The 24,575-nt window shown below is 41.5% G+C and overlaps 2 protein-coding genes across 6 annotated transcripts in view; one reads left to right on the top strand and one right to left on the bottom strand.

Annotated features, from left to right (window-relative positions):
- LOC133653551 (zinc finger protein 260-like) overlaps nucleotides 1-24,575 on the bottom strand; it is a 107,300-nt gene that overhangs the window by 26,465 nt on the left and 56,260 nt on the right. The window lies entirely within an intron of this gene.
- LOC133653555 (oocyte zinc finger protein XlCOF19-like) lies at nucleotides 331-23,142 on the top strand. Of its 5 annotated transcripts, XM_062052968.1 has the most exons (4): nucleotides 4,922-5,019; nucleotides 17,752-18,182; nucleotides 18,515-18,529; nucleotides 18,638-20,393. In XM_062052968.1, exons 2-4 carry the CDS (start codon nucleotides 17,957-17,959, stop codon nucleotides 19,648-19,650), a joined length of 1,254 nt encoding a protein of 417 aa, XP_061908952.1. In that variant the 5' UTR covers nucleotides 4,922-5,019; nucleotides 17,752-17,956; the 3' UTR covers nucleotides 19,651-20,393. The 5 variants fall into 5 exon arrangements, with proteins under 5 accessions (XP_061908950.1, XP_061908949.1, XP_061908951.1 ...); XM_062052966.1 differs by lacking the exons at nucleotides 17,752-18,182; nucleotides 18,515-18,529; nucleotides 18,638-20,393 and adding exons at nucleotides 331-466; nucleotides 21,106-23,142 and having other exon boundaries at nucleotides 4,753-5,019; XM_062052965.1 differs by lacking the exons at nucleotides 17,752-18,182; nucleotides 18,515-18,529; nucleotides 18,638-20,393 and adding exons at nucleotides 474-849; nucleotides 21,106-23,142 and having other exon boundaries at nucleotides 4,753-5,019.

Here is a 24,575-nt window from a genome sequence, read left to right as displayed (position 1 = left end):
CAACTTATACCTATTTTTACAGATTTGAATTTAATGTTACATAGCCCACTTGCGGTTTGAAAGTATTAGACAATGATGTGGCATCACAATTGTACTATTGTTCATTTCAATTGAGCTATTATTACCTGTTAAGATACACTTTGCAGTTATTTGATATAACTTGAAAAGAAGGGAGATGTCACATATGCATGTACACTAGATAGCAGTGTTGCCCTGTTTGAGAGTGTCACAACATTGATGTTTACGGCAGACGACCTGCTTTACGGTAGGACAAAAACGTGACTGTTGTTGTTGTGTGATGTTGCCGCACTGGGTGGACGTTCATGAAAACTGCCTACAATAAACCCACCTAAAGAAACAAAGACCTCGCCCTCGATCATTCACACTGACCTGTTTCTCTCGCGAGATCTGACAACACTGCGCGCGAACCAAACACGGAGAGGATAAAGCAAGATGGCGTCTGGCGGTGAGGACGTTATTGCAGTCGTCACAGTTTAGTGTTCTTAATCTGTGCGTCCATGTACACATATATGTCGTTTATTAGACTCTATTAAATTGAGTAAACATCGTTAATAACTGTTTGCATCCGTTTATATTAATCTGAGCGCACTTTGATGCTTCTCGAGCTAGTTTAGCTTGCTAGTTAGCTTAGCTTGTTAGCTGCTAACAAAGAGAGGCGGAAGTGATCAAAACACATCGCTAAGCAGAGATCAAGTGTGAGTGTAAAGTGTTGTGATTGTCTGAAAATGTGCGAAAGAACGGTAGCAGAGTACGAGGAGGAACTTTGTCCAACAAAAGAGGAGAAGGAGCGACAACATCAAAAACATCAAGTTGTGTTACACAGAACAGGTTTTTTTTTTACTTCTTACTCTCACATGTTTACTAACTTTATATTTCATTATTACCACTATTCCTAAATAGATAGTCTATAGGAAGATGAATTGTCATGTGAGCATGATTTAATTTTCCTGAGGGAACTCTCCTGAAGGAATCAATAAAGTACTATCTATCTATCTGATGCACTGATTGTTTCCCATTGTTCATATAAACGAGACAGTTTCAGACACACAATATTTATGAGAGGTTGATGTTCCTCTCAGTTTGTAACAATTTGTATCAACATGTTTACACAAAACTCACACAGTCACCGGGGGAATATTCCAGAGAGCAGGTTAAGTGCAAAGTCCTGAGTATGTAAAGCTCGAGAGTTGTAACTCCAAAATTAGAGAGGTAGGGGAGGAAACAGGTGGTAGAGGTGAACGGCACCGTGCCTTCCCCCCTCTCAGTAAGATGTGGAGTCCCCCAAGGCAGTATATTAGAGCCTTTACTGTTCCTAATTTACGTAAACGATATGTCATCAGCACGCGACTGTGAATTGTTCCTGTTTGCGGATGACTCGGCCCTGCTGGCATCCGGCAAGGACAAGTCACAGGTGGAGAAAATCCTCAGTGCTGAACTCTGTAGAATTTGCACCTGGCTCGCTGACAACAAGGTATACACTTGGGTAAAACGGAATCCATCCTATTTGGGTCCCACATCAACCTTAAGAAAGAGAGTGACTTCACTATTAAAGTGGGTGACATTGTTATCACCAGGAAAGATGAGGTCACCTACCTAGGTTCCATTCTAGAGGCTAATCTTCCCTGTGATAAAATGGCAACCAAGGTAATCAAAAAGGTCAACCAACAAACTAAATTTCTCTACAGAATCTCCTCTCTGGTCAACAAAAGCACCATGAAGATTCTAGCGGGAACTCTCATTCAACCCTTTTTCGATTACGCATGTACCCCCTGGTACCTCAGCACCTTCAAAACCTACAAATCTAGACTCCAAACATCCCAGAACTAGCTAGTCAGGTTACTTCTAGACCTCCACACCAGATCACATCTCACTCCTACCCACTTCTCCAAAGTGGGCTGGCTCAGGGTGGAGGACAGAGTAAAACAACTTGCACTGAGCCTAGTCTATAAAATCCGCTACAGCTCCCTGATACCGAAGTACATGTCAAACTACTTCCATAACGTAAATGACCGCCATAACCACAACACTAAGGGAAGCTCCACTAACCACGTTAAACGCAGATTCCGATCTAACAAAGGTCTTAAGGCCTACTGAAACCCACTACTACCGACCACACAGTCTGATAGTTTATATATCAATGATGAAATCTTAACATTGCAACACATGCCAATACGGCCGGGTTAACTTATAAAGTGCAATTTTAAATTTCCCGGCAAACTTCCGGCTGAAAACGTTTCGATATGATGACATTTGCACGTGACGTCAACTGTTGACGCGGAAGTATTCGGAGCCCATTGAATCCAATACAAAAAGCTCTGTTTTCATCTCAAAATTTCACAGTATTCTGGACATCTGTGTTGGTAAATCTTTTGCAATTTGTTTAATGAACAATGGAGACTGCAAAGAAGAAAGTTGTAGGTGGGCTCGGTGTATTAGCGGCGGACTACAGCAACACAACCAGGAGGACTTTGAGGATAGTAGACGCGCTAGCCGAACGACCTCACCTTGACTTCCCCCGTCTCCGGGCCGCCAACCGCATCGGTGATCGGGTGAAGTCCTTCGTCGTACCGTCGATCGCTGGAACACAGGTGAGCACGGGTCGTGATGAGCAGATGAGAGCTGGCGTAGGTGGATAGCTAATGTTTTTAGCATAGCTCTGTCGAGGTTCCATAGCTAAGTTAGCTTCAATGGCGTCGTTAGCAACAGCATTGCTAAGCTTCGCCAAGCTGGAAAGCATTAACTGTGTATTTACATGTCCAGAGTTTGGTAGTATTGTTGATCTTTTGTCTATCCTTCCACTCAGGGACTTATTTGTTTTGTTTCTATATGCAGTAAAGCCCGATGCTATCACGTTAGCTCAGTAGCTAAGTGCTTCACCGATGTATTGTTGTGGAGATAAAAGTCACTGTGAATGTCCATTTCGCGTTCTCGACTCTCATTTTCAAGAGGATATAGTATCCGAGGTGGTTTAAAATACAAATCCGTGATCCACAATAGAAAAAGGAGAGAGTGTGGAATCCAATGAACCCTTGTACCTAAGTTACGGTCAGAGCGAAAAAAAGATACGTTCTGCACTGCACGCTAGTCCTTTCACGTTCCTCATCCACAAATCTTTCATCCTCGCTCAAATTAATGGGGTAATCGTTGCTTTCTCGGTCCGAATCTCTCTTGCTGCTGGTGTAAACAATAGGAAAATGTGAGCAGTCCTTCCTCCGGTGTCGTCACGCTACTTCCGGTAGGGGCAAGGCTTTTTTTTATCAGAGACCAAAAGTTGCGAACTTTATCGTCGTTGTTCTATACTAAATCCTTTCAGCAAAAATATGGCAATATCGCGAAATGATCAAGTATGACGCATAGAATGGATCTGCTATCCCCGTTTAAATAAAAAAAAATCATTTCAGTAGGCCTTTAACTCATTCTCCTTCTATGCCACATCAATATGGAATGCACTCCCAACAGGTGTAAAAGAAAGTACATCTCTATCCTCCTTCAAAACCACACTAAAAGAACACCTCCAGGCAACTTCAACCCTAAACTAACACCCTCCCCCTTCCACCTCCCCGGATTGTAAATAATCAAATGTAAATAATCAAATGTAAATAATCAAATGTATATACTTGTTCTTATGCTTTCTGATCTCTCTATGTCCACTACTTGCTGTACATATCCTACCAAGTCAGACCTACACTGTTTCAATGTCCATTTCTCTGATGATGCAATTGTTGATGACTGAAGTGCTGATATCAACCAAAGCTACCCCCCCCCCCACACCCCACACCCCGGATTGTAAAAAATGTAAATAATGTGCATAGTTCAATGTATATACTATGATGATTAACTTGTGTGATGACTGTATTATGATGATAGTATATATTTGTACCATGAATCTATTTAAGTGAACAAGTTGAAAAACTTATTCGGGTGTTACCATTTAGTGGTCAATTGTACGGAATAAGTACTGTACTGTGCAATCTACTGATAAAAGTTTCAATCAATCAATCAATCACGACAAAGTCGGAGTCAGTTACCACGGTAACTAACGCTGTGAACCTAGCCTGTTTGACAAGTTATTTATGTGTGTAAAAGCTATACTGACCTGTTATTTCCTTCATATTGGTGCAGCCATTAACCTACTACAACACCTACTCAGTGGCCTAGTGGTTAGAGTGTCCGCCTTGACAGCGGTAGGTTGTGAGTTCAAATCCCGACTGAATCATACCAAAGCCTATAAAAATGGGACCCATTACTTCCCTGCTTGGCGCTCAGCATCAAGGGTTGGAATTGGGGGTAAATCACCATAAAAATTATTCCCGGGCGCGGCCACCGCTGCTGCTCACTGCTCCCCTCACCTCCCAGGGGGTGATCAAGAGTGATGGGTCAAATGCAGAGAATAATCTCGCCACACCGAGTGTGTGTGTGACAATTATTGTTACTTTAACTTTTTAACGTGGCAGTGATTGTCGAAAAAACAAAGCCTGATCTAAAGATGACATCTTGATCTCATACCATCTCAAACCAGTTGGCCGTTCATTATTAAGTGAAATGTCTTAAAATCTTTTAAATGTGTCTTTAACCAAGCAACACTGTTTTATCCAGTTACTTGATTAATCGAAAACATTTCCATTAGAACACTTGATTAATACAAATTTCAATAGCCACAGCCCTATATTTCATGTACTATTTAATATTTAGCATGTAGGAGTTAAAATGTGTTTTGTTTGTGTCCTGTAGACATCCATCAGCTGATTGAACACCAAGAAGAATGTCTCCCTCATCTGCAGGGGGTCAGTTTCACTTTAGAGGATCCACAGCCCTCACATTATAAAGGGGACGAGGAGGATCCACAGCCCCCCTATTTTAAAGAGGAAGAGGAGGGAGAGTGTCCTGTAGGGCAGGGGGAGGCTGATCTCAGCCAGTTTCCACTGGCTGTTGTCCCTGTGAAGACTGAAGACCATGAAGACAAACCACCTGAGTCCTCACAGCTTCATCACAGTCCAAGTAAGCACAACATCCACATATCATCTAATACAATGTTTGTGACACATGTTCATCCGGAGGCCACATTTATGACTAAATATGGCGATATATTTGCTTTTTAACACGTCCTTTTAAAAATGAATGCTCATCAATCATCAACAGTGTAATTGCTGGGTTGTAACCATGTGACCTAGAGGCCATCCTCCTTACCTCACGTGGTCAAATGAAGGCAAACATTCAATATGGTGACTGTTTATTTACCTTTAGCAGCACATATGTCAGCATATTTCATAGGTTTAGTGGTGAAGATTAGGGATGTATACCAAGTACTATTTTTTTTAGTACAGGTTCCTAATTATGTCGTCCATGAGGACCGTGAAGATTCTGGACTAACGAAACAACTATTTGTATTTTTAATTCCAGCTGACTGACGTAACTATGACACATTGTCACATTGAGTTCAGCTGCCGCTGCTACACATTAAAAATCAGCTTTGAATAATGACAAATGAGGAAGCAACAACACGCAAAAGTTTGATGTGTATGTTATTGACAAGAAGATGACATAACTGCATTTCACCTTGCACTGCACACATAGTTGACTTCTTTAAGACTTCAAATAAACAGCTGTTGATAAAAGACTTCCCTGCTCTGAGATGTTACAGAACATCATGTTGGAGGTGTTCAACCTCTTGTGCTAATAGGAATGCTATTTAAAATGCCTCTTTTCCACTTTTTTTATTTCCACAAATTACATGTAGTACCAATAAATACTGGTATCGATAATGAGTATCGATTAGGGTATCATATCAATAAATTCTTAACGATTTACATCCCTACTGAAGACACAAGTCAGATATCTTTAAAAAATTATTTCAACGTTTATTTGGATTTAGTTACTTCTCTGCTGTCTAGCAATGTCTCAATCAATCTAGTTTATTAGTACTAATTAGCAAAGTTTTCTTGTCTTTCTAAAGTCTTTCTCTTGACAGCCCCCTCGCGGTAAAGTTGTCCAAGTGCAAACTATTTGTGACCGATAAAACTTTCGGCGAATCAAAAAATAAGAAATTGTACCGGAAAGTTCATTACTTTTGAAGACGACCGATAAAAAAAAAATCAGAATCAGAAATACTTTAATAATCCCAGAGGGAAAATTAATATTTTCCGCACAATCCCATTCAAGAGCAGACAAACATTACAGGGAGACAGAACAGGATTGCTGACGGGTCTGCCAACTTCCGGCGCCCCTTACAAAAAAGGTGAGAAACAGGTAAACGTTGGGGAGGGCAGAGGAGGGGTGAGAAAAAAATTCAGTCTCAGCCTGAGCCCCTGGAGAGGGGATCCAGACTGAGGCCAAAGAGAAAACAAAAACCTCATATCCATAGCACACAGAAACATGTGTGTAAGAGGGAAACATCAAAGAACACAAAGGACATTAAAGACATTAAAAGAGCAGAGCTGATGCAACCAACCACTTCTACACACAGCCAAAAAAGTAAAACAACAATACAAAACAAAACATATACACTGTGGTGACCTCTGCAGTGTTCCACGCCATCATCTGCTGGGGTGGGAGGAGCATGGCCAGAGACAGGAGCAGACCCAACAAAGCAACCAAGCGAGCCAACTCCACCCTCGGCCGCACGCCAACTCCCAGCCAGTGTCCAGTCCGCACGGATGAGCGAGGATACGTCCAAGGAGACCGAGGTGTCTGATACCTGCTTATTCAGCCAAGACACTGTGAAGCTTGTCCGTCCCGGCTCTCAGCGCCAGCTCCGCAGCCCTGCCTCTTCATCCGCATCTCCTCCAGTCTCCAAACGGACTCTGGTGTGGCAGAGACCCAGCAGCTGGTCTCCATGGCCAAAAGGCTCCCGGAAATTGATCCAGAAGTTCACAAAAAAGCACAGCAGAAGTCACGAAAGTGCCACCCCTTGTCACACAGTCCCAAAGGGTCCCCAACCAAAAGGCAAAAAAACCCCACAAGAAAGCAAGAAGGAAACATCCGGAACACAAAAGGATGACACAAGAGCACAGAGCTCCTGCCAACAGCAGCCACTACAGCGGTGCCATCTTGGGGGGGAAAAAACCGGGGATGGAAATTTGACCCGGTTATCTTCTCCAAGTCACGACACTGACATTGTCTTTGTGACAGCGCGCTTGCTCCCGCTGACGTGCCTGTCCTCAAGTGACGGCGTGATAAGAGCTCATGGGGGGGGGGGGGCGTGGTTATTTACAGCTAGAATTCACCAACTCGAGTATTTCATATATATATATATATATATATATATATATATATATATATATATATATATATATATATATATATATATATATATATATATATATGAAATACTAGACTTTCAGTGAATTCTAGCTATATATATATATATATATATATATATATATATATATATATATATATATATATATATATATATATATATATATATATATATATATATATATTTATTTTATTTACATAGAAAAAAAAAAATACTTGAATTTCAGTGTTCCGGTGGCTAGCCATTAGATGGCAGTATTGTCCTGTTTAACTTCTCCGTTCATGATGAGTTTATCATTTCGGCCGCCATGTCTGTAATTTGCTCGTTCTTCTGCTTCGTCTCCTTGTTGTGTGCGCAGTTGTGCACTCTATAAAAGCCCTAGATGTTATGACCTCTTTGGGCAGGCAAGCTGTTTATATTCTGGAAAAGCGGACGTGAGAACAGGCTGTCCCCACTCAGTCTCAGGTCCGCATTGAGCTGGAGGGGGCGTGGCAACCTTTACCACTCAAAGAGCCATTTTGGCAAGTTTCACAAATTAAAGAAAATAATGGGAGCCACAAAACATTTTTTAAAATTTAAAATGAAAAACACTGCATACAAAGCTTAAATTGCTTTGTGCTATGTTAACCAGGGGTCTCAGACACACGCACCGGCACACACTTTAATATGGAAATTTGATGTTAGTGCGGCCCGCGAGTTTTGAATGAATGTCGCTTGATAGCGTCATACTTGCCAACCCACTCATTATTTCCGGGAGACTCCCGAATATCAGGGCGTGATGGCACTGCTTTTGGCGCCCTCTACAGCCTGCCCAAACAGTGTACCTGCTCGACCACATGTAGAATGCAGCTTCAGCTTGCTCACGTAAGTGACAGCAAGGCGTACTAGGTCAGCAGCCACACAGCTTACACTGACGGTAGCCGTATAAAACAACTTTAACACTGTTACGTTACAAATAAGCGCCACACATTTCTGGAGAACATCTGCACTGTAACACAACATAAACACAACACATTTGATGTGTGGGGGGTTTGGTGGTAGCGGGGGTGTATATTCTAGACCGGAAGAGTTAGGGCTGCATGGGATTCTGGGTATTGGTTGTGTTGTGTTTATGTTGTGTTACGGTGGGATGTTCTCCAGAAATGTGTTTTTCATTCTTTTTTGATGTGGGTTCACAGTGTGGCGCATATTTGTAACGTAACAGTGTTAAAGTTGTTTTATACGGCTACCGTCAGTGTAAGCTGTGTGACTGATGACTAAGTATGCTTTGCTGTCTTCTACGTGTGCAAGTAAAAGCTACACACAACATGTGGCTGGGCTGGCATGCTGATTGTAAATGCTATAGAGAACAATTACTGCAGTGCAATTAGGGCACGCCCTTAATTTAGTAATTAGAGTGAAAATAGGATTATATTTGCCCTGGGAGTTATCTAGGAGAGGCACTGAGATCCATAAGTCTCCTGGGAAAATCGGGGGGGTCAGCAAGTATGCAGCTGAGCCGCATCAGAGTGGTCAAAGAGCCGCATGCGGCTCCGGAGCCGCGGGTTGCCGACCCCTGCTCTAGCTGCATTGAAAACAATAGGAAAATGGGAAGAGCCTTTCAACTGTTGACGTCACGCTACTTCCGGTACAGGCAAGGCTTTTTTTTTATCAGCGACCAAAAGTTGCAACTTTATCGTCGATGTTCTCTACTAAATCCTTTCAGCAAAAATACAGCAGAATCGCGAAATGATCAAGTATGACACATAGAATGGATCTGCTATCCCCGTTTAAATAAAAAAATGTCATTTCAGTAGGCCTTTAAGACCTTTGTTAGATCGGAATCTGGGTTTAACGTGGTTAGTGGAGCTCCCCCTAGTGTTGTGGTTATGGCAGTCATTTACGTTATGGAAGTAGTTTGACATGTACTTCGGTATCAAGGAGGTGTAGCGGATTTTATAGACTAGGCTCAGTGCAAGTTGTTTTACTCTGTCCTCCACCCTGAGCCACACTTTGGAGAAGTGGGTAGGAGTGAGGTGTGATCTGGGGTGGAGGTCTAGAAGTAACCTGACTAGCTTGTTCTGGGATGTTTGGAGTCTAGATTTGAGGGTTTTGGAGGTACTGGGGTACTAGAAGGTGCATGCGTAATCGAAAAAGGGTTGAATGAGAGTTCCCGCCAGAATCTTCATGGTGCTTTTGTTGACCAGAGAGGAGATTCTGTAAAGAAATCTTGTTCGTTGGTTGACCTTTTTGATTACCTTGGTTGCCATTTTATCACAGGAAAGATTAGCCTCTAGAATGGAACCTAAGTAGGTGACCTCATCTTTCCTGGTGATAACAATGTCACCCACTTTTATAGTGAAGTCACTGACTTTCTTAAGGTTGATGCGGGACCCAAATAGGATGGATTCTGTTTTACCCAAGTGTATGGATAGCTTGTTGTCAGCGAGCTAGGTGCAAATTCTACAGAGTTTGGCACTGAGGATTTTCTCCACCTGTGACTTGTCCTTGCCGGATACCAGCAGGGCCGAGTCATCCGCAAACAGGAACAATTCACAGTCGCATGCTGATGACATGTCGTTTACGTATATTAGGAACAGTAAAGGCCCTAATATACTGCCTTGGGGGACTCCACAGCTTACTGAGAGGGGGGGGGGGCACGGTGCCGTTCACCTCTACCACCTGTTTCCTCCCCTCCAAGTAAGATTGAATCCAGCTCGATGAGGTTTTATCAAATCAGATTGCTCTGAGCTTATCCAACAGTATAGCGTGGTTAACGGTGTTAAAGGCCTTCTGAAGGTCCAGCATGACCATGCCGCAGTATTTGCCCGCGTCCACCTCATGTTTGATGTGGTCGGTCAGATAGAGAAGGCATGTGTCAGTGGAGTGGTTAGTTCTGAAGCCGGATTGGAATTTGTACATGAGTTTTTTAGTGGCAAGGTAACTATCGACCTGTTCATAAACTATTTTTTCCATTACTTTCGAAATGGAACTGAGAATAGAAACAGGTCGGTAGTTGCCAGGTTCTAATTTGCTTCCTTTTTTAAAGAGGGGAGTTACTCTTGCTATCTTGAAATCTTTTGGTACTTGGCCTTGTGTAATTGAGAGGTTTATTATCTGTGTGATTATTGGGGCAATGGTGGTGGCAGAGTCCCTGAGGAATCTGGAGTGGATATTGTCAAGGCCGATGGCCTTGTTTGGGTGGAGCACGCTCAATTTTTTAAGCACCTCGTCAGCTGAGACCATTTCTAATTTGAAGTCGTTGTTGGATACGCCTAGCTTTCTGTAGAAGGCTTTAATGTGTTCATGGGCTTTGGTGAGGGCGGAGTTGGAGAGGGGGGGGGGGCAGGTAGGGGGGGGCGGGTATGGGGGTTGTTTTTGCGGGCTTTGGAGAGGCTGACCAGTGCTGGACAAAGAAACTCCTGAATCCTGTGTCGGCCGCGGGTCCAGGTGCAGCGGTTCCGACCACCAGGGATCGGGGAGAGGCTGTGAAGACCTCCGCTCTGCTGTCTCTACTGGAGACCGGGGTGTTGTTGTCGACAAACACCTCGCTGTCCTCGCTGACCGCCGCAGAGCCGCTGTCTTCACCGATGTCTGGGCCGTCCTCCTCCGCCTCCATGCCGCCAACTGCATCGATGATCTGGGTGAAGTCCTCCGTCGAGCCGCTGACCGCTGGAACGCAGGTGATCTCGGGTTGTGATGAGCAAATAAGGGCTGGCGTAGGTGGAGAGCTAATGTTTTTAGCATAGCTTCGACAAGGTCCCGTTGCTAAGTTAGCTTCCTTGGCGTCGTTAGCAACAGCATTGCTAGGCTTCGCCAGGCGTGACAACATTAACCGGGTGGTTACTGGTCCAGGGTTTAGTTCAGTGTCTCCTGAGAGTAGAAGTAATAGTAGAATTGTTGATTTTCGGTCTATCCTTCCAGTCAGGGGCTTGTTTCTTCTGTTTCGATCCGCTGTCAGGCACGAGGTTATCACGTTACCTCCTAAGCTAAAGTGCTTTGCCAAAGAATTACCGTGGAGATAGAAATCTATCAATTAATCAATCAATCAATCAATCAATGTTTATTTATATAGCCCTAAATCACAAGTGTCTCAAAGGGCTGTACAAGCCACAACGACATCCTCGGTACAGAGCCCACATACGGGCAAGGAAAACTCACCCCAGTGGGACGTCAATGTGAATGACTATGAGAAACCTTGGAGAGGACCGCATATGTGGGTAACCCCCCCCCCCCCCCCCCCCCCCTCTAGGGGAGACCGAAAGCAATGGATGTCGAGTGGGTCTGACATAATATTGTGAAAGTCCAACACATCAGCGAAAGTCCAGTCCATGGTGGGGCCAGCAGGAACCATCCCGAGCGGAGACGGGTCAGCAGCGTAGAGATGTTCCCATCCGATGAACAGGCTAGCGGTCCACCCCGGAGCAGAGTAGAAAAGAAAAGAAAAGAAACGGCAGATCAACTGGTCTAAAAAGGGAGTCTATTTAAAGGCTAGAGTATACAAATGAGTTTCAAGATGAGACTTAAATGCTTCTACTGAGGTAGCATCTCTAACTTTTACCGGGAGGGCATTCCATAGTATTGGAGCCCGAATAGAAAACGCTCTATAGCCCGCAGACTTTTTTTGGGCTCTGGGAATCACTAATAAGCCGGAGTTCTTTGAACGCAGATTTCTTGCCGGGACATATGGTACAATACAATCGGCAAGATAGGCAGGAGCTTGACCATGTAGTATTTTATACAGAAGTAGTAAAACCTTTAAGTCGCATCTTAGGTGCACAGGAAGCCAGTGCAGGTGAGCCAGTATAGGCGTAATATGATCAAACTTTCTTGTTTTTGTCAAAAGTCTAGCAGCCGCATTTTGTACCATCTGTAATCTTTTAATGCTAGACATAGGGAGGCCCGAAAATAAAACGTTACAGTAATCGAGACGAGATGTAACGAACGCATGGATAATGATCTCAGCATCATTTGTGGACAAAATGGAACGAATTTTAGCGATATTACGGAGATGAAAGAAGGCCGTTTTAATAACACTCTTAATGTGTGACTCAAACGAGAGAGTTGGGTCGAAGATAATACCTAGATTCTTTACCGAGTCGCCTTGTTTAATTGTTTGGTTGTCAAATGTTAAGGTGGTATTATTAAATAGATGTCGGTGTTGAGCAGGACCGATAATCAGCATTTCCGTTTTCTTGGCGTTGAGTTGCAAAAAGTTAGCGGACATCCATTGTTTAATTTCATTAAGACACGCCTCCAGCTGACTACAATCCGGCGTGTTGGTCAGCTTTAGGGGCATGTAGAGTTCGGTGTCATCAGCATAACAGTGAAAGCTAACACCGTATTTGCCTATGATGTCACCTAGCGGCAGCATGTAAATACTAAAGAGTGCAGGGCCAAGAACCAAACCCTGGGGAACTCCGCACGTTACCTTAACATAGTCCGAGGTCACATTGTTATGGGAGACACACTGCATCCTGTCAGTAAGATAAGAGTTAAACCAAGACAAGGCTAAGTCTGACATCCCAATACGCGTTTTGATACGCTCTAATAAAATATTATGATCAACAGTATCGAAAGCGGCACTAAGATCAAGAAGCAGCAACATAGATGACGCATCAGAATCCATCGTTAGCAATAGATCATTAGTCATTTTTGCGAGGGCTGTCTCCGTAGAGTGATTTGCCCTGAAACCGGATTGAAAAGGTTCACAGAGATTGTTAGATGCTAAGTGTTCATTTAGCTGCTGTGCAACAATTTTTTTGAGGATTTTCGAGATAAACGGAAGGTGGGACACCGGCCGGTAGTTCACCATGAGGTCAGGATTGAGGTTAGGTCTTTTGAGTAGAGGATGAATAACCGCTTTTTTGAATGCTAGGGGAACAGTGCCAGAGGAAAGTGATAAGTTTATAATATTTAACACTGATGGACCTAATAAAACAAAAAGCTCCTTGATAAGTTTCCCAGGAATTGGGTCAAGTAAACATGTTGTTTGTTTTGTCCCATTTACACATTTTAACAATTCCTCCAATGTTATTTCATCAAAGAGAGAGAAACTATTTTGGAGGGCAGTGTCTGTCGTATATACAGTCGTATCTGTGTTAATAGAACCCAGTTGTAGCTGAGATGCATTGTCTTTAATCTCTTTTCTAATTAATTCAATTTTCTTATTAAAGAAATTCATAAAGTCATCTGCTGAGTGGGTGGAGCTACTGGGAGGAGTCCCTTGTTGGGTTAGCGATGCTACTGTACTAAACAAAAATTTAGGATCATTTTTGTTGAGGTGGATGAGATTTGAGTAATATTTAGCTTTAGCTGAGGTAAGCATGCGTTTATAAGTTATTAAACTATCACTCCATGCTTGATGGAAAACCTCAAGTTTAGTCGCACGCCATTTGCGTTCCAGCTTTCTACATGATAATTTCTGGGCTTTAGTTTTTTCTGTAAAACATGGGGTACGCCTTTTAGGGGCCCTTTTTAGCTTTAGCGGTGCCACACTATCAATGGTGTCGCTTAGGGTGTCGTTAAAGTTGTTAGTGAGGTTATCAATAGAGCCCACATAATTTGGGAATAGTGCCATTACCGAAGCCAGTAGGTCAGTAAGAGTCGTTGTTGTGGCAGCATTAATGTTGCGGCTGCTATAGTAGTTATTATTATTATTATTAGTTTGTTGACAATGAGTCAGAACTTCGAATTTTATAAGGTAATGATCTGACATTACTTTAGTGTACGGGAGTATCGTAACTTTGGAGGTGGTGACACCCCTGACAAGCACTGGATCTATCGTATTACCGTTGCAATGCGTGGGTTCATTTATTATTTGTGTAAGACCACAGCTATCAATTATAGTCTGGAGCCCCACGCATGGAGGGTCCGATGGGGTATTCATATGGATGTTAAAGTCTCCCATTATGATTATATTGTCGGCGTGCGTCACTAGATCAGCAACGAACTCTGAAAATTCATTGATAAAGTCCGAAATCAAAGTGATCGCCCTTTTCGCGTTCCCGACTCTCATTTTCAAGAGGGTGTAATATTCGTGGTGGTTTAAAATACAAATCCGTGATCCACAATAGAAAAAGTAGGAAGTGTGGAATCATACGAGCCTTTGTTTGGATTCCACAGTGGGAGTGAAAGAAAATATGACTGCTCATCTTGGAGACCGGTCAACAGGGACGCGTGGACTTACGGAAATGCACGTCCTTTTTGATTTCAATGCGTAAAAAGACATAAAAAGTGTGTTAACGCAAACACTGGTTATTAATGTGATTATCAGACAGCAGTCATTTCCATTAGACAATATTTAAATATAGGTGGTAGTGTTGTAACGATACCAATATTTTGGTACCGGTACTAAAATTATTTCGGTACTTTTCGATACTTTTCTAAATAAAAGGGACCACAAAAAATTGCATTATTGGTTTTATTTTAACAAAAATGTTTAGGCTACATTAAACATATGTTTATTATTGCAGTTAAAGGCCTACTGAAAGCCACTACTACCGACCACGCAGTCTGATAGTTTATATATCAATGATGAAATCTTAACATTGCAACACATGCCAATACGGCCGGGTTAACTTATAAAGTGACATTTAAAACTTCCCGGGAAATATCCGGCTGAAACATCGCGGTATGATGACGTATGCGCGTGACGAAGTCCGAGTAACGGAAGTTATGGTACCCCGTAGAATCCTATACAAAAAGCTCTGTTTTCATTTCATAATTCCACAGTATTCTGGACATCTTTTGCAATTTTTTTAATGAACAATGAAGGCTGCAAAGAAGACAGTTGTAGGTGGGATCAGTGTATTAGCAGCGGACTACAGCAACACAACCAGGAGGACTTTGTTGGAGCGCTAGCCGCGCTAGCCGCCGACCTCACCTTGACTTCCTACGTCTCCGGGCCGCCAAACGCATCGGGTGAAGTCCTTCGTCCTTCTGCCGATCGCTGGAACGCAGGTGAGCACGGGTGTTGATGAGCAAATGAAGGCTGGCTGGCGTAGGTGGAGAGCTAATGTTTTTAGCATAGCTCTGTCCATAAGTTAGCTTCAATGGCGTCGTTAGCACAGCATTGTTAACCTTCGCCAGCCTGGAAAGCATTAACCGTGTATTTACATGTCCACGGTTTAATAGTATTGTTGATTTTCTATCTATCCTTCCAGTCAGGGGTTTATTTCTTTTGTTTCTATATGCAGTTAAAGCAAGATGCTATCACGTTAGCTCGTAGCTAAAGCATTTAGCCGATGTATTGTCGTGGAGATAAAAGGCACTGAATGTCCATTTCGCGTTCTCGACTCTCATTTTCAAGAGGATATAGTATCCGAGGTGGTTTAAAATACAAATCTGTGATCTACAATAGAAAAAGGAGAGTGTGGAATCCAATGAGCCAGCTTGTACCTAAGTTACGGTCAGAGCGGAAAAAGATACGTCCATCGCTGCCTCTCAAGTCATTCACTGTAACGTTCCTCATCTACAAATCTTTCATCCTCGCTCAAATTAATGGGGTAATCATCACTTTCTCTGTCCGAATCTCTCTCTCTCCATTGTAAACAATGGGGAATTGTGAGGAATCCTAGCTCCTGTGACGTCACGCTACTTCCGGTACAGGCAAGGCTTTTTTTTTTATCAGCGAGCAAAAGTTGCGAACTTTATCGTCGATTTTCTCTACTAAATCCTTTCAGCAAAAATATGGCAATATCGCGAAATGATCAAGTATGACACATAGAATGGATCTGCTATTCCCGTTTAAATAAATAAAAATCATTTCAGTAGGCCTTTAAGTCCTAAATAAAATAGTGTCTTTTAGTAGTAAGTAAACAAACAAAGACTCCTAATTAGTCTGCTGACATATGCAGTAACATATTGTCATTTATCTACCTATTATTTTGTCAACATTATTAAGGACAAGTGGTAGAAAATGAATTATTAATCTACTTGTTCATTTACTGTTAATATCTGCTTACTTTCTCTTTTAACATGTTCTGTCTACACTTCTGTTAAAATGTAATAATCACTTATTCTTCTCTTGTTTGATACTTTACATTAGTTTTTGGATGATACCACAAATTTGGGTATCAATCCGATACCAAGTAGTTACAGGATCATACATTGGTCATATTCAAAGTCCTCATGTGTCCAGGGACATATTTCCTGAGTTTATGAATATAATATACATTTAAAAAAAACGAAAGAGGATGTTGTGATGCCAAAACATATCGACGTAATCATAGTAGTATCGACTAGATACGTGCCGTTTGTTTACATTTTGATGCCGGTGAGCTACGGAGGGTAGTGAAGCATGTTTAGCTATTCCTCGTCCTGCAGTGATAATGATACTTTACTTTATTTGTCGCCATGGAGGCGAGGATTTGTGATTTAGAAGTAGCTAAAACACTGCCGACGGCGGATGGACGTTAGCCGCAAGCTAGCTAGCCATGTCTTAAAGGACCTCTTCCTGAGGGTGTTTCAGTGTTATAACTTCACCGTTATCTTTACTTTTTACACTAAAATGCTTCCGTTCTCCCTTTTCTGTCCACACACTGTGTCTGCTTGTAAGTACTCCGTGATTGTGTGCTGCCGAACATGCTCGTCTGCTTGTAAACCAGCAATGTCACGACGTGACTTCGACCCGGGAGCGGGGGGTGCGGGGCCGGTACGTTTCAGAGACAATATAGTACCGAAAATGATTCATTAGTATCGCGGTATTATACTAATACCGGTATACCGTACAACCCTAATAGGTGGTATGGCCCACTTATAATTAAAATAACAAAATAATGTTGGTTTTCATCAGATATGTTCTAGTATTGTATATGTGGATGGGGGCCCTGTTTTGGAAATAATGTGTACCCCTTTCAGAGATCACGTTTAGTTCCACTTCAAACATTCACATGTTGCACAATGAGATGAGTGCTGTAGCACAAGCGTGGGATAACGTGAACAGTTGTGGAACTTTCTAACGAACACAGTATTGTGGCCAAACAGCTCAATTTTTGTTTCATCTGACATCACATTGACAAAGATAAGACCTTCTGGAGGATGGTTCTGTGGTCAGATGAAACAAAAATGGAGCTGTTTGGCCACAATCCCCAGCGATATGTTTGGAGGAGAAAAGGTGAGGCCTTTAATCCCAGGAACATCATGCCTACCGTCAAGCATGGTGGTGGTAGTATAATGCTCTGGGCCTGTTTTGCAGCCAATGGAACTGGTGCTTTAAATGGGACAATGAAAAAGGAGGATTACCTCCAAATTCTTCAGGACAACCTAAAATCATCAGCTCGGAGGTTGGGTCTTGGGCATAGTTGGGCGTTCCAACAGGACAATGACCCCAAACACACGTCAAAAGTGGTCAACGAATGTGGAATGTCTAAATCAGGCTCGAATTAAGGTTTTAGAATGGCCTTCCCAAAGTCGTGTGGACAATGCTGAATAAACAAGTCTGTGTCAGAAAACCAACAAATTTAGCTGAACTGCACCAATTTTGTCAACAGGAGTGGTGAAAATTTCAAGCAGAAGCTTGTGGATGGCTACCAAAAGCGCCTTATTGCAGTGAAACTTGCCAAGGGAAATGTAAGCAAATATTAACATTGCTGTATGTATACTTTTGACCCAGCACATTTGGTAACATTTTCAGTAGACCCATAATAAATTCATAAAAGAAGCAAACTTCATGAATGTTTTTAGTGACCAACAAGTATGTGCTCCAATAACTCTATCACAAAAAAACAAGTTGTAAAACTTATTGGAAACTCAAACAGCCATGACATTATGTTCTTTACAAGTGTATGTAAACTTTTGATCGCGACTGTACATATGCATGTGTATATGTATATATATATCCATCCATTTTCTACCGCTTATCTCTTTCGGAGTCGCAGGGGGTGCTCGAGCCTATCTCAGCTACAATCGGGTGGAAGGCCGGGTATGTGTCTATATATATACTTTATATTTATGTATATATGTTCAGTTTAACAGTCCAGTTGTGATTGATTGAATGACCTGAGATTTATACTGGACATTCTTTTGTAATTGCCACAAAATAACGTGTAGTATTTTGTTAATTTCTTGCCAAAAATATTTTTATTTTATAGATATTTTCAAAGCAGAATATTGTCCTTAGGGCCCTCTGGCACCTCATGGGGGACCCGTAAAATCTGTGCCTCTTAAGACCTCACTGTTGGCTTTGTACGCTCATGTTACTTCTCAACTAGTCAAAGTTGACGCTAATCGACCTGTTTCTTCTCCTTTTTACAGAATGTGAAAGCAAAAGTGAGTCCACAAATAACCGAATCATAAAGCAAAATCGAAAATGAAATCTGAATTGGTAAAATCTTATCTATTTCGATCACAGCATGTTTGTCTTTTTGTGTCCTGCAGACGTCTGTGAAAAATATCATCCACCTGAGCAGCAGGAGGGGTCCTCCAATATGGAGCAGAAGAGGTCACAGCACCTCCACGTGAAAGAAGAGGAGCCACATTCCCCCTACTTTAAAGATGAAGAAAAACAGCGGCTGTCCCCTCACTTCATAGAGGAAGACAAGAGACACCTCATCAATGTGAAGAGTGAAGATGATGAGGTCAAAAGTGAAAGTGAGGAGAAGAGAGAGGCGGAGCCTCCAAGCAGCAGCTCAACTCAACACATGACAACAGAAGCTGATGGAGACCACTGTGGAGGATCACAAGCAGACAAGATCTTAGCTCCACTATCAGATAGTGACGACACAACGTCACACTCTCCTGACACTGATGATGAAGACTCTAAAGATGATAAGACATGTCACACTGACAACACACACTTTACATGTTCTCACTGTGACAAAACTTTTAAATGGCGTAGTAATCTGAAAGTACACATGAGAACACATACTGGAGAAAAACCTTTTTCATGTTCAATCTGCGGTCAAGATTTTACTCAAAGGCACAATTTGAAAAGACACATGAAAATACACACTGGAGAAAAACCTTTTTCCTGCTCAGAATGTGGTAAAAGTTTTGAAAGAAATCTAAATTTAAAAGTACACATGAGAACACACACTGGTGAAAAACCTTTTTCATGTTCAATCTGCGTTAAAGATTTTACTCAAAGGGCCCATTTCAAAACACACATGAGAATACACACTGGAGAAAAACCTTTTTCCTGCTCAGAATGTGGTAAAAGTTTTGTAACAAATGACAAATTAAAAATACACATGAGAACACACACTGGTGAAAAACCATACTTCTGTTCAAGCTGCAACAAAAGCTTTCTTCGCCGACAATCTTTTACAGTACACATGAGCACACACTTAGGAAAGAAAGTGTTGAGTTGCAGTGTGTGTGGTGAAAGATTCTCTTATAAGTACCAGTGTAAGAAACACAAGTGTGCTGGTGACAACAGCAGCAGCAAATGAAGATGCAGGATTTGAAATAAACCGTCAAAACTTTAACTTTGACTTTCTAACAACATCAGCACATATAACATGCGTGACATCATTGTTGTGTGTGTAACATAATCTTGTTAATATGATTTTAACATTTATAGATTAGACACTTCAGATTAGTGCTTTTATTTCAGTAAAGTACATGAGTTAATATACACATTTGTGTACTTTAAAATGAACAGAACAATTTGACTGAAAAGGTGAGAATAAACAGTACATAAAATATGTTACATACAATAGACATTTTATGTGTAGATATTTATAATTCACTTTTATACTTTTTTATAATAGTGTTTTGTATATGTTTTTTGAAATAATGAAGTGTTACATATTTTATTTTCTAATAGTAGATGATTCCATAGATGAACTCCTTTATATGATATACATATTTGTTTTACATGTGTTCATACCTTTGCTTTTGAGTACACATAAATCCTTAGTTCATATTTACTGGTTCACATCTGAAACATCTTCTGGACCACTTCTGGAAGCATATTATTATTTACTTTATACATCATTTGAACAGTTGTCTTTTATACAATTTTAAAATGTGTGACTTTATGAATCATTTGTTGGGTCTCTATAATCCATTCTATTAATTGTCTTCATTATTCTCTTGTGAAATATGAGTCTTGTTGTGTGATTGTTTTATATGTATGTCCCCCAGACCTTTATGCAATGAACAATGTATGCTTCAATTAAAGTTGGGTACAATAAATGTAGTTAATATTTGTGGGTATGTATTTTATTCTATTTATTATCGCAGTCAATTGTTTAAAATGTTTTCTTTATATGACTTACGTGTAGTTTCCAGCTTACTTCATTATCTAGACTAACTCAGCTCCTGGGCCTTATTTTCAGGCCAGTCACTATGACATCTTTGAGTTTCCCAACTTGCTCGAGCTCCTCAACTCTATTGATCAGGGATTATTTTTCTTTGTCCTTTTTTATATTTTGGTCCTTGAGCTAAAGGATCTCCTTCATGAAGTTGTCCATCTGGACCTTGATGCCATCAAGGTTTTCCAGTTGGCCCTTGATACCCTCAAGGGTGACCAAGACCATTCCATATTGAGCCGAGATTGTTGACATGTCCGGTAATTTAGACTTGTCTTTTTTGCGGTATGGCATTTTCAATTCTCTTGATTTCCAAACTGTTTTTTGTCTTCGGCTGTACTCTCCATGCAGCACAGGTTGTTATGGTTGAGCTAGACCTTGAGCTCTCCCACATATCTCTCTGTTCTCTCCTAAAGCTGTTTCTCCTTGGGCAGCCAAGTGAAGAATCCTTGGCTGCCGAAGCTCTTAGATTTCAAGACAGTTCATACAATAACTTGTTTTACTAAAGTACATGCAAACGTACTGAATCCATCGCTTGACTGAGCATAGCTGGATGTTTGTAAAACATGTTTGTCTTCTTGTGTCCTGCAGACGTCTGTGAAGAACATCTTCTCCCTGAGCAACACAAGTCGAGCTTCAGGATGGAGAAGGAGGAGCCACAACCGCCCCACAATAAGGAGGAAGACGAGTCGCCACAGACATGGCACATTAAAAAAGAAGAGAAGGACCCACTGACCCCCAATTGTAAAAAGGAAAAGGAGGACCCACTGACCTCGTATTTTAAAGAGGAAATGGAGGCACAAGAGACCCTGCACAATAAAAAGGAAAATGGCCCACTGATCTCCCACTTTAAAGAGGAAGAGGAGGAGCCAAAGTCCCCCCACATTAAGGAAGAAGAAGAAGAAGAGAAACACAGCATCAGTCAGGAGGGAGAGCATCTTGAATGGTTGGAGGAGTTCCCTGTGATTGGTGTCCCTGTGAAGAGTGAAGATGATGAGGTCAAAGGTGAAAGTGAGGAGAAGAGAGAGGCGGAGCCTCCAAGCAGCAGCTCAACTCAACACATGACAACAAAAGCTGATGGAGACCACTGTGGAGGATCACAAGCAGACAAGATCTTAGCTCCACTATCAGATAGTGAGGACACAACGTCACACTCTCCTGACACTGATGATGAAGACTCTAAAGATGATAAGACATGTCACACTGACAACACACACTTCACATGTTCTCAATGTGACAAAACTTTTAAATACCATTGTCGTCTAAAAACACACATGAGAATACACATGTGTGTAAACCCTTTTTCTTGCTCAGAATGTGGTAAAAGTTTTGTAACAAATCAGAATTTGAAAGTACACATGAGAACACACACTGGAGAAAAACCTTTCGTGTGCTCAATTTGTAGTAAAAGATTCACCCAGAAGGCACATTTGATAAACCACACAAAAATACACACTGGTGTAAAACCTTATTCATGCTCAGTATGTGGTAAAAACTTTACACAAAGTAATGATTTGAAAAGACACATGAGAATACACACTGGAGAAAAACCTTTTTTCTGCTTAAAATGTGGTAAAGGGTTCAAACAAAGTATTTGTTTGAAATACCACATGGGGATACACACTGGAGAAAAACCTTTTTCCTGCTCTGAATGTGGTAAAGATTTTAGACTTAAACAAATGCTCAAACAACACATGAAAATACACACTAGAGAAAAACCTTTTTCTTGTGCAATCTGTTGCAAAGATTTTGCAATACCTAACTCTTTCAAAGTTCACATGAGAATGCACACTAGATACAACCCTTTACCTGTACAATCTGTTGTAAACGTTTTGGATGAAGTCTCTATTTAAAAAAACTAAACATGAGAAAACACAGGTGAGAGAGTGTTGTATTGCAGTGTGTGAACTGGCAGAACTTAAATAATGACTTTCTAACATCAGCACATATAACATGTGTGACATAATTGTTGTGTGTGTAACACAATTGTGTTAATATCATCCAAATATTTATAGATTAGATATTTTAGATTAGTGTTTTTTTTTAATTTATAGTTAAATACATGTGTTGTTATGTAATCTTGGGTACTTTGATTTAGAAATGAAGAGAACAATTTGACTGAAAAGGTGAGAGTAAAAAGTACATAACATATGTTCTTCTGGACCACTTCTGGAAACATTATTATTTACTTTATACATCATTTGAGCAGTTGTGTTTTATACAAGATCATTTACTTTTAAAATGTGTGACTTGTTGGGTCTCTATAATCCATTCTGTTAATTATCTTTATTACTCTCTTTTGTAATATGAATTATGAATAAATGATAAATGGGTTATACTTGTATAGCGCTTTTCTACCTTCAAAGTACTCAAAGCGCTTTGACAGTATTTTCACATTCATCCATTCACACACACATTCACACACTGATGGCGGGAGCTGCCATGCAAGGCACTAACCAGCAGCCATCAGGAGCAAGGGTGAAGTGTCTTGCCCAAGGACACAACGGACGTGACTAGGATGGTAGAAGGTGGGGATTGAACCCCAGTAACCAGCAACCCTCCGATTGCTGGCACAGCCACTCTACCAACTTCGGCACGCCGTCCCTACTGTTTTGTGATTGTTTTGTATGTATGTCCCCAGACAATGTATGCTTCAATAAAAGTTGGGTACAATAAATGTACAAACCCCGTTTCCATATGAGTTGGGAAATTGTGTTAGATGTAAATATAAACGGAATACGATGATATGCAAATCCTTTTCAACTCATATTCAATTGATTGCACTACAAAGACAAGATATTTAATGTTCAAACTCATAAACTTTAATTTTTTTTTTTTGCAAATAATAATTAACTTAGAATTTCATGGCTGCAACATGTGCCAAAGTAGTTAGGAAAGGGCATGTTCACCACTATGTTACATGGCCTTTCCTTTTAACAACACTCAGTAAACGTTTTGGAACTGAGGAGACACATTTTTTAAGCTTCTCAGGTGGAATTCTTTCCCATTCTTGCCCACTACACTACTACCGACCACGCAGTCTGATAGTTTATATATCAATGATGACATTTTAACATTGCAACACATGCCAATACGGCCGGGTTGGATTAGTAAAGTACAATTTTAAATTTCCCGCAAAATATCCTGCTGAAAATGTCTCGGTATGATGATGTTTGCGCGTGACGTCACGGATTGTAGCGGACATTTTGGGACACCATTGTGGCCAGCTATTAAGTCGTCTGTTTTCATCGCAAAATTCTACGGTATTCTGGACATCTGTGTTGGTGAATCTTTTTTTCTTTGTCCTCTGCATTTGACCCATCCCCTTGATCACCCCCTGGGAGGTGAGGGGAGCAGTGGGCAGCAGCGTAGCCGCGCCCGGGAATCATTTTTGGTGATTTAACCCCCAATTCCAACCCTTGATGCTGAGTGCCAAGCAGGGAGGTAATGGGTCCCATTTTTATAGTCTTTGGTATGACCCGGCCGGGGTTTGAACTCACAACCTACCGATCTCAGGGCGGACACTCTAACCAGAACAATGGAGACAGCAAAGAAGAAAGCTGTAGGTGGGAAGCGGTGTATTAGCGGCCGGCTGCAGCAACACCAAACACGTAGCAGCTACGTCGTAGCCAGTGTTTCATTGTTTACATTCCCGAACGATGACAGTCAAGCTTTACCATTGGCCTGTGGAGAACTGGGACAACATAGACTCTTACCAGGAGGACTTTGAGTTGGATATGCATGCCTGTGGAGATGGGACAACAGAGACTCTTACCAGGAGGACTTTGAGTTGGATACGCGCTACTGTGAGTACGCAGCTGCGGCTTCCAAACATTTGATCGCTTGCCCGTACGTGCGTGCCGCTATGTGCATGTCACGTACGTAACTTTGGGGAAATATATGTGCTGTATGAACTTTGGGGAGGTGAACGGTACTTTGGGCTGTGGGATTGTGTGTGTTGTGCGGGTGTTTGAGTTGTATTGGCGGGTTATATGGACGGGAGGGGGGAGGTGTTTGTTATGTGGGATTAATTTGTGGCATATTAAATATAAGCCTGGTTG

This window comes from Entelurus aequoreus, linkage group LG07 (genome assembly GCF_033978785.1).
Source record: "Entelurus aequoreus isolate RoL-2023_Sb linkage group LG07, RoL_Eaeq_v1.1, whole genome shotgun sequence".
Classification (NCBI taxonomy): Eukaryota; Metazoa; Chordata; class Actinopteri; order Syngnathiformes; family Syngnathidae; genus Entelurus; species Entelurus aequoreus.
The sequence above is the reverse complement of the archived record's forward strand: the minus strand, read 5'-3'. Positions and strand labels throughout refer to the sequence as shown.